Source organism: Acomys russatus, chromosome 21, assembly GCF_903995435.1.
Source record: "Acomys russatus chromosome 21, mAcoRus1.1, whole genome shotgun sequence".
Taxonomy (NCBI): Eukaryota; Metazoa; Chordata; class Mammalia; order Rodentia; family Muridae; genus Acomys; species Acomys russatus.
Window position 1 is genome coordinate 5597296 of NC_067157.1, and position 10246 is coordinate 5607541.

The window sequence follows — 10246 nt, forward strand, 5'->3', positions numbered from 1 at the left end:
AAGGTGGTGGTGGTGATGGTGGTGATGGAGGTGCTGGTAATGGTGATAGAGGTGATGGTGGTGGTGATGGAGGTGCTGGTGGTGGTGATGGAGGTGCTGGTGGTGGTGGTGGTGATGGAGGTGCTGGTAATGGTGATGGAGGTGCTGGTGGTGGTGGTGGTGATGGAGGTGCTGGTGGTGGTGGTGGTGATGGAGGTGCTGGTAATGGTGACGGAGGTGATGGTGGTGGTGATGGAGGTGATGGTTGTGGTGGTGGTGATGGAGGTGCTGGTAATGGTGATGGAGGTGATGGTGGTGGTGGTGGTGATGGAGGTGCTGGTAATGGTGATGGAGGTGCTGGTGGTGGTGATGGAGGTGATGGTGGTGGTGGTGGTGATGGAGGTGCTGGTGGTGGTGATGGAGGTGATGGTGGTGGTGGTGGTGATGGAGGTGATGTTGGTGGTGATGGAGGTGATGGTGGTGGTGATGGAGGTGATGGTGGTGGTGGTGGTGATGGAGGTGCTGGTAATGGTGATGGAGGTGATGGTGGTGGAGGTGGTAGTGGCTATTAAGACATATTTTGATGAACTGTTTTAAGATTTGTTTCTTATGTCCTCTTTAGACTGAAATTTTCCTTCTAATGTCCTCTGGATTGGTGAACATATATTCCTTAGGTTTGCTTTTATCTTAATAGACATATTTTTCTTTCTCCTTTAATGATGACTAATAGTTTTGCTAGGTATAGTAGTCTGGGCTGGCATTTGTGGTCTTTCAGGGATTATAAAGCATCCCATCCAGGACCTTCTAGCTTTTAAAATCTCCACTGAGAAGTCAGGTGTTATTGTAAGGGGCCTACCTTTATATGTGTCTTGGTCTTTTTATATTGATGTTTTTAACATTCTTTTAGTGTTTTTTTAAAATAATGTGTCAAGGGGAGTTTCTATTCTGGCTCTATCATTTTCGGTATTCTGTATGCCTCGTCTACCTTGATAGGCATCTCTTTCTTTAGACTCGGAAATTTTTCTTCTATGATTTCATTTTTAAAATATTTATCTGTGGTCTTGTTTTCTTCTCCTTCCTCTACGCCTATTATTCCTAGGCATTGTCTTTTCATAGTTTCCCAGATTTCCTGGATATTTTGTACCTGTTTTATTTTACTTTTATACTTAACATTTTCTTGACTGGGTGATTCATTTCTTCTACCTTGTCTTCAAGACCAGCTATTCTTTCACTTTGTCTAATCTGTTGGCGAGGCTTTCTTTTGAACTTTTTAGTTGACTTCCTGAGTTTTTCATTTTGGCTCATTTCATTTCATTCATTTTCCCAAAGGATGTTCTGATAATAATGGTGGTTTCTGGATGTGTGCTGTCTTGGTTGTTCAAATTGGTTTTTCTGCAATGGGATCTAGGTGTCTGGAGTTAAGACACTGTGGTGTTTCTTGGTGTGACTAGCTTGTAGTATCTTTGTTAGACAAGTGTTCCTGATATTGTTTGTTGTTATCCTAACTTGTTAAGTTGTGGGAAACTGAATGATACTTGATTTTCAGTCTTGAGGCCACTCTAGATTTCAAAGTTCAGACTCCAGCTAACCCCAGATTCCTGTAGTAGGTAGATGGCTAACAGACTAGCTGACAGGTAAGAAGGCTTTGGGTGTCTAACTAAGCTCCTGGCCACTCTCCACAACATTCCTAGACCAACACTAGGGAAAGCATGGCTGCCTGGTGGGCTGACCCTAAGGAGTCCTTTCTGGATTGTACTTTCAGACTCGATTCCAAGCTGAAGCTCTGGTTGGCACTCTAGGTTCAGACTTTAGGCAGTCCTAGATCAACCAGGTGGGTTGGGTAGCTGAGAGTTGAGCACATGGGAAAAAGAGACTGCTTCTGGAGGTCTCCTAAGTAAGATTCTGGCTCCGCACACAGCGGCCCAGCAGTGTGTGATACTGCTGACAGGGAGCTAAACTAGCTCTAGAATTCCCTGTCTGAAGGCCTGACTTGAAGGCCAGGTAGGTGATAGACAACAGGCAGAATGTTTATGTTTTGTTGTTTTTGTTTTTCGAGACAGTTTCTCTGTGTAGCCTTGGCTGTCCTGGACTTGATTTGTAGACCAGGCTGGCCTAGAACTCACAGAGATCCTCCTGCCTCTGTCTTTCTGAGTGCTGAGTTTACAGGCATGCACCACTGTACCTAGCTCAGATTTTTTTTTTTAATATAACCAGCTAGTCTGTGTTTTCTAATTGGCACATTGAGGCCATTTACATCTAGGATTATTATTAAACGATATCTGTTCATTCCTGTAATCTTGTTGTTTTTCTGGTTGACTAAATAGCTGTTTGTTTTTTCTTTCTTTCTTTTTTTTTTTTTTTTTTTTAACTAGGCAAAGAATTTTATTAACCTTTTCCAAACTTTATTCCCAGGCTTCTTCAGCTTAGTTTGCCGCAAAGAATGAATTGTGTATAAGCAAAAACTGAAAAGAGCTGCAGTGTCCAGGGGGCTTGGGCTTAAAAATATTAGAGATCTAGATTTTATCAGATCCATAAACAAAAGAATTTTAAAAAGCAGTCATGATATAAAATAGCAGCTCCTATAACTTCTGCAAGTGTCACCTTCTTCAGAAGCTGCCTCAATTCAGTTTGCCTCATTCTTAGAAGCCTCATCAAAATTCTCCACCAGATCTGGAACCTCATCATCATCATCCTCTCCAGTAGCAAGTGGTGCTTTTCCATCCACAGATTGTTTGGGCAGAGCTTCAGCCAGTCTCCTTAAACTAGTCAGACTGTCTGCACCAAGCTGGTTGAGGATGCTGGGGAGCATTTCTGTCAGCTGCTTTGTCTGAGCGTGGCCTGTAATAGTGAAGGTGTTTGCTGCCAGAGATGCCTGAACTTTAGGGTTGTTAAAATGGATCACTGTCCCTTGGTTTGTAAACATGTTCACCTCTTCAATACCAGAGATATTGTTTACCCCCAACTTCTTTAAGGAGAACTGCAGTTTTTTATCATCTGCTGTGGCTGTTCTGTGAACCACCTTCTTCTTTCTGCGAGCAGTTCCTTTCCCACCAATGCGCACTTGTGCCTGCAGCTTGGCGAGTTTTTCCTGGTTCATGATCGTTTCTTTCATCTTGTCGGAGTGGAAATGGGGCCCGCGCGGGGGACTAGGGTTCGCGCTCAGGGGGTCTCGGGCAGACCAGCTGAGATAAGGCGCACACACGCGGGGACGCAAGATGGCAGCTACCTGTTTGTTTTTTCTATTGCTATTTACAGGTTTGCAGGTTTACTGTGGTGTGTCTTTATTAGTTGAGCTAGATGAATCCTTCGATCTCTTTTATTCATCTATTCTCATGAAGTTACTCTTCCTTGTGTTCTCATGATCAATAGAGTCCTATTTCTCTGTGTACAGGGTTCCTTTAAGCTTCTTCTACACTAGGCTGCGGGGGGGGGGGGGGGGGATCATGAATCCCTCAAGTTTGTGCTTTTCTTTAAATGTCTTTATTTCTACTGATTTTGAAAGGTACTTTTGGGGATAAGCAATTTTGTTTGGGAGCTATTTATTTCCAGGGCTTGAAATACATCATCCTGTACACTCCTGGCTGAGAGGAATTCTGTTGAGAGTTCTGATGTTTTCCTGACATATTTCTTTTTAAATGAGCAGCCATTTTTCTCTAACTTTTGATAATACGTCTTTGTTTTGTATATTGGGCATATCAACTGCAATGTGTCATGGAGAAGTACTCTGGTCACATCTATTGGGGGCTATAAATGCCTCTTGTGAATGGATAGACATTTCTTTCACTGGATTTTTGAAAATTTCTGCTGTAGTTTTATTGAATAGGTTTTCTATGACTTTAGTATCTTATTTACACTTACTTATGTGTATGTAGGTATATGCATGACAGAGCATGCATGTGGAGGTCAGAGGACAACAGTAGTTAGTTTTCTCCCTCTACCATGTGTATCTATTCCTATAAGTCAAGTTCAGATCATCAGACTATGCAGCAAATGCCCTTACCTGCTGGGGCATCTTGCCTCAGCAGGACAAAACCCCTTTTTCCTACCACATGGAAAACCACATGGTTTTGTCTCAGCCATATCTTAGAGATCTTGTAAGTTTTACGTTATGATTATTTATCCGGCGGTGGTGGCACACTCCTTTAATCCCAGCACTCGGGAGGCAGAGGCAGGTGGATCTCTGTAAGTTCGAGGCCAGCCTGGTCTACAAGGTGAGTCCAGGATAGCCAAGGCTACACAGAGAAACCCTGTCTCAAAAAACCAAAAATAAATAAATACGTAAAATAAATAAATAAATACCCAAAACAAAAACACTATGATTACTTATTATTTTCCATATTGATGTTTAAGTAAAGTATTTCCTCAATATGTTTCCTCACCCTTGATAATCCTTCTTCTGCAAGGTTAATTCTTCTGGTGTACTTTCTTCTGTGTTTTTATTTAATTTATTAAGTTTTTTAAATTTCCAACACTGCAATTTCAGTTTCCTTATAATCTCTATTTCCTTGCTATCAGAAGCTCTTTGTAACAGACTTCTGCTTCCCCTTTTCTGCTGCAGAGTCAATCACAAGGCTAGAACTCTGTGCTTTCTGGGCATCCTTCTGTCTCCGTGCACTTTTCAGACATCCTGTGACTCCCTTAGGGACTCCCGTGTCTTCCCACTCTGCCAGTCTTCCAGTGCTCATTATTCTGACTCTGCTCACTGACATACAGGTAGCTACTAATCCTCCATTTTACCAGAAAGTCCTGAGATAGGAGTTCTTAATCTTCCTTATTCAACAAAGAAGAGAGGAATAGGCAAAGAAGGGTATAAAGCCTTTACTTGCACCATTTTCTCTATTAGCTATTAAAAGAGAAAGGGATAACTTAAGAGAGCAGCCAGGCCTGGTACCCAAGAAGCAATCCAGATGAGTCTCTTTTCAGGATGAAGCCTCAAGTTGGACCCAATGAGCCAGCATTTTGTCAATTCAAAGACCTAAACAAAAGAAGTAAGAAGGTCAATGAAAATCTGTATCTATTTACCTAAATCTCCCTTTCTTTGTCTTTTAAATGTTCACACTGCTGAATCCTTCAACAAGTCTAACCTCTGATTGAGTTTGCAGTAGGAGAGAATCATGGCCACTTATCAGGAGCAACTCTTCACCACCCAGACTTTCCAATGTCACCAGATGGAATGGGAGTAACCGTGGGGAGCTGGGGCAAATATAATGATAACTTTGTAAAGTTTTTATCTGCTTCAGGCTGGCTATGGCTAACCTCTACCGTGTGGTGTGTGTGCTGTGGCCATCACCCCACCCAGTGCTCCCCACCAAGCTCTGGAGGAGGGAATTACAGCCCTGTTTTAAAATGAATGATACCTACTTTGAGAGAAGTTAGTAACTTGCCAAAGGTCATAAAGTGACAGAGCAGAAAGGGAAGTCAAAAGCCCTGTGCAGATCCCTTCTACCCTGACAACTCCAAAGCCTGGGCTTGAACCACAGAATATCCATCGCCTCTGAACAGCACCCTCGAGAGAAGAAGGAAGAAGAAGCAGTACTCCTTTGAAGGTAAAAAGTGTTTTGCAAGTCCCATCGCCTGTTTCTGGTCTATGTATGTATATTACCAGTGGTTCTCAGTCTTCCTAATGCTCCAACCCTCTAATACAGTTTTTCATGCTGTGGTGACCCCCAGCCATAAAGTTGTTTTTGTTGCTACTTCTTAACTGTAATTTTTCTACTGTTGTGAATCATAATGCAAATTTCTGTTTTCCAGTAGTCTTAGGTGACCCCCATGAAAGAGCCAGTTGATCCTCAAGGGGGTCACAACCCACAGGCTGAGGACCACTGGTACATACAGGCACACACAGTATACACACACAACAAAAACAACAACATCTAGTGAAGACAGACACTGTGAATGTAAAAGAGAGAGGAAGGGGTGAATTCCAGGGTTTGGGGGGAAGAAAGGGGAGGGAGAAATGTTGTGATTATATTATAATCTCAAAAAGAAGAAATAAAAACAAGAAAAGGAGAAAAAAGAAATGTATGGTGTTACAGTTTGGAGACCCTAATAAACTTTAGTGACTATGTTCTATGGCCTATGGTGGCTCCCCTAGGGAAGTGACAGTCACATTAACTGTGGCACAGAGTATCAGGTTTGGCAGTGGCCACAGGGAGGTCTCTAGAATGCACAGGCTTCTCTTGAAAATGCCTCTATGTGTTTTTAGATGTGACTGTTCTTTGGTTCCACTTTAGCGGCATGCTCGAAGCAGGGCCATTTAAAGCAAACTCAGTCAGCTGTGCCATCCACACTGAGCCCACCTCTGAAGCTGGCCGGAAGCAACAGATAACCTAAGCTCTTCTGCTTCTTTGGCCCGTATCTGTGCATTCTTTCTATTTGGTTTGGATCTCATTGTTGTTTGTAAAGCTTTATTTTGTTGTTGTTGTTGTTGTTGGTGGTGGTGGTGGTGGTGGTGGTGGTGGTGGTGGTGTCGTTGTTATCATTTTTTTTGCCATTTTCAGAACCAATTTTGCTGGTGACTTCTAAGCTTAGCAAGATCACCCTCTCAGACCCCTCCCCTCCACCTCCTAAGTGAGTTCATGCACCATCTATCTCCAGTCATCTTTTCTTGCTTATTGTGTAAATTGCATTCATCACTCTAAAGGGCCTTGAAACACCCTGGCTGCTTTCTTTTATATGGGTTCTGAAATGCATTGATTTCTGTTGCTCCAGCTCCAGCTCTATGTTTATTATCTGTCAGTTCTAGTTTACTCAAGTTGCCTGTACAACACCCAGCCATCCAGTCATCTAAAAACCAGCATGCGCGCGCACACAGACACCAAGGAAGAGAACCCAAAGCCTTGGAGCACTCATCTGTTGACACTTATAAGATCCCATACAATATGCTTTTCCGGGAAGGCCCCTGGCACCCGTGGGCTCTCACTTCAGTGGCCAGAAAGGCCCCCAGATTCTCTTGCTGCTATAAGCAAGCAAACTTGTCATTTATTGTAGTCAAATTCACAGCATCCTATCATCACTGTCCGCATCTCCGATATGACCCACAGCAAAGAAGCCACAGCTTCAAGTGAAACAAAGAAATATTTGTTTTCAAATGGGCACAAAGCTCCAGAAAATAAAGATAAAGTAAAAATTGCCTTAGATTTTTATTTTGGGTGTATGAATATTTAGCCTGCATGTGTGTATGGGCAACACATGTGTGCATGGTGCCCATGGTGGTCTGAAGAGGATGCTGGAGGCCCTGGAACCGGAACTACAGATTGTGAGGTACTGTGTTAGTGCTAAAAACCGAACTCAGATCCTGTGCAAGAGCAAGAAGTGACTGATCTTATCCACTAGGCCATCTCTTCCACTCACATGCATTTGTCTTAAATGCTCAGATAGAGCAATATGTCTTGTAACGAGCACACTACTGCCCCTTAAGTTATTTCTTCTCCCACTTCACTGTTTCACAGACCTTTCAGGATTCTTCTATTTACACTTTCCTGGGTTCGTGACTCGTAGATTCAGGAAAACTTTGATCCACATTCCAGCTTACATCTCCAAATTTGTCTTTGTTGAAAATAAGTTTGAAGACTGATGGTGTTCTCAGTCAACAGTAATACTGGATTCTCCTCACAATGACAAGTAGCCAAACAAGTATGAGTGAGGAAATAGCCCATGTGTGTGCATGCGTGTGTCTGTACTACAAATAAATATTCTGAGTAATGACATCAGAAGGGCCCATGGCTTCCCCTTTGTAAAACTGCAGGTATGACTATTGGAAGTAACAGGATTGGAATAAAGTATTTCTTATTTTCCCATATATTAAACATTTAGAAGTGCTGTGGTGTTATTCAATTCAACAAAACTTTATCACTTACCTTCTTAGAGATCTAACACTACATAAATGTGCTAGGAAAAGATCAGAGATCACCTTTATGGTTTAAAGCCTAGAATATGGTAAAATAAACATGACTTTGAGGATTTTGTTGTTGTTGTTGTTGTTGTTGTTGTTGTTGTTGTTGTTGTTGTTTGGTTTGGGGTGTTTTGTTTTGTTTTGTTTTGTTTTTAGTGATTTGGGGCATTTTAGGGTCTTGTCACATCCCACAACAATCATAGTGAATATAGGTTGTTTTTCTATATGGATTTATTCAGAAAAAGCTGGCTGAAATCAGTAAGACAGAAAGCATGGCAGAAAAGACTCTGTGCTCCCATGTCATTTCATTTGGAACATGAAGATCTCTGTTATAATATCAGAGTCCCTGCCCAAGTTTCTGGAGTACACATCTGCTCTTTCCTGGGGCATATGTGCTCTGCTCATCTTTGCCTCCAAAGTATCTAGTCAGGTGAAGCAAGAGATACACTCTCAGTGAAAATACAGAATGGAAATTTATTCAGCCTATCTCTTTCTGTGTATTGCCCAAGAAAAGAAAGAGCCAAAAGTTGATATTGAAGACACTATTAGCACGTTGATGCTGTGCACTAATGTTCACAGAGCAGGTGGTGCCATTGCTACATCAGTAAGAGCAAGTACAAATGTGAGCAAAGGGTTAACATCAGGCCATGGCTAAGGCAGGACTGCCTGAGAATGACCTTGTGTCCCATAGTCCTGTTTCCTTGGAAACAGTGGAGTAAGACAAATGGAGAACAGTTGTCTCTCCCTCCTCCTCATTGTGTGAAACGAAAACCTGGGTTAGGGGTCTGGGAGCTGGCATAGATGCCTCAGAACTGATAAAAACCATAAGTGAAGTTGATGAAGAAAAGGGATTGTGGCCTTTCTGTCACAAGGTTACCCCACACACCTTGGCTTTCACACTTGGCTGTGCATTGGAGGGGGATAAAATAAGCTAATTGTGCCATAGCTGCAGGGCTGTCCCATGGTTGGACAGTGCTATGTCTCCATGCTGTGGCTGCAGCTTGCACCTTTTAGAAAGCTGCTTGGAAGCAGTGTTAGATTACAGCTTGCTGTATCTGAATATAATAATTAGCCAACGTGACTCCATAACCATGGCTGAGCTGCTGCACATGACAAACCCTTCTCTTGCTCCCAAATATCACTTCCACAGAGAACAGAAAATAGAGAAAGAAAAAAGGGGGAGGGGACCCTCCATCTTTCCAAGTATGTAAAATAAAGTGTTTGTAAATATGCAGGGGTGCTGTGACCCTGAGGCGAAACTCGAAAGAGGCAGTGCATTTGATGGCCATGTCCCAGCAGTCGGATGGAGGGGATTAAAATTAATCCAAGAGGCTCTGTCTGGAGTAGGCACTGCACAATTTAAACGGCATCTTCTAAGAAAGGCCGTTTGGGAAAGGAAATGCAAAAAAGAAAAGGCAGGATGAGGGTAATTGCATGACTAGGGAAAGGTCAAAGGGTCATATTCACCCAAGGTCCCGCTGGACCAGTGAAACAAGAGGAAAGAAAATCAGATGCATGTTCACCAAAATTAATAGCCCTTTCAAGTTTTCCTCTCTGCTGCATTCTCTGGTTTAGAAATTATTTTAAGCCTCTTCCCTTCTGAGTGAATGTTTAGCCATTTAAAGATGTTTTGCCTGGGAATTTACTGTGTGTTCCAAGACAAGAGAGCTTTTTACCAGAGCCTAGTGTTCCCTGCAGGCTTCCGGGTTTGTTTTCTGGTTTTGTTTTGGTTTTGTTGTTGTTGTTGTTGTTGTTGTTGTTGTTGTTGTTGTTTTTGGTTTTTGTTTGTTTGATTGTTTGTTTTGTTTTCGTTGGGGTTTTTTTTTTGTCTGTTTTTTTTCTCTTTCAAGCATCAAACAAGCAAAATGGCAAGATTGTGAGACACTAAGAGGCCACCTGGGGGTGGGGCAGCACCTCGCTAGGCACCTGGTTGAGTCCTCCAGACTCTACCCACCAGGTTGAGGAATCAATCATTACTACATTTTAGAATACTGAGAACAAGTCAGAGCAAACCTAAATTTTCTCTGACATTAACACTCCATGTTTAGTGACAAAGAAAAGTGCACCACGGGCTCTTTTTTTTCTTACTTTTCAAGTGGAAACAATCTGCAATGGCTCAATTCTAAGAGTAATGGTAAGTGGAGAGATTTACAGCTCTACCAACCCTAAAATTATGGACAATCTCTCTGAAATTCTGTATCATCCCCTAAGAACATTGCAAACACAAAATACTTAAAGTAGGGATATATATATATATATATATATATATATATATATATATATATATATATATATATATATATATCAGTATTATTGTTTAGTTTATTGTATTCCTAGAGCCCTTTCAATATTCAAACATTTTGCAAAAGCCAC

At 42.0% G+C, this 10246-nt stretch overlaps 1 protein-coding gene across 1 annotated transcript; it reads right to left on the bottom strand.

Moving 5' to 3' along the window:
- Nucleotides 1-2328: 2328 nt before the first annotated feature.
- On the bottom strand, nt 2329-3198 carry LOC127205148 (transcription factor BTF3-like). The gene has a single exon (XM_051164338.1). It carries the CDS (start codon nt 3089-3091, stop codon nt 2603-2605), a length of 489 nt encoding a protein of 162 aa, XP_051020295.1. The 5' UTR covers nt 3092-3198; the 3' UTR covers nt 2329-2602.
- Nucleotides 3199-10246: the final 7048 nt, after the last annotated feature.

What these genes read in the sequence shown, in the direction of transcription:
- LOC127205148 (XM_051164338.1), bottom strand. Translation starts at nt 3,091, where the DNA reads ATGAAAGAAACGATCATGAACCAGGAAAAACTCGCCAAGCTGCAGGCA.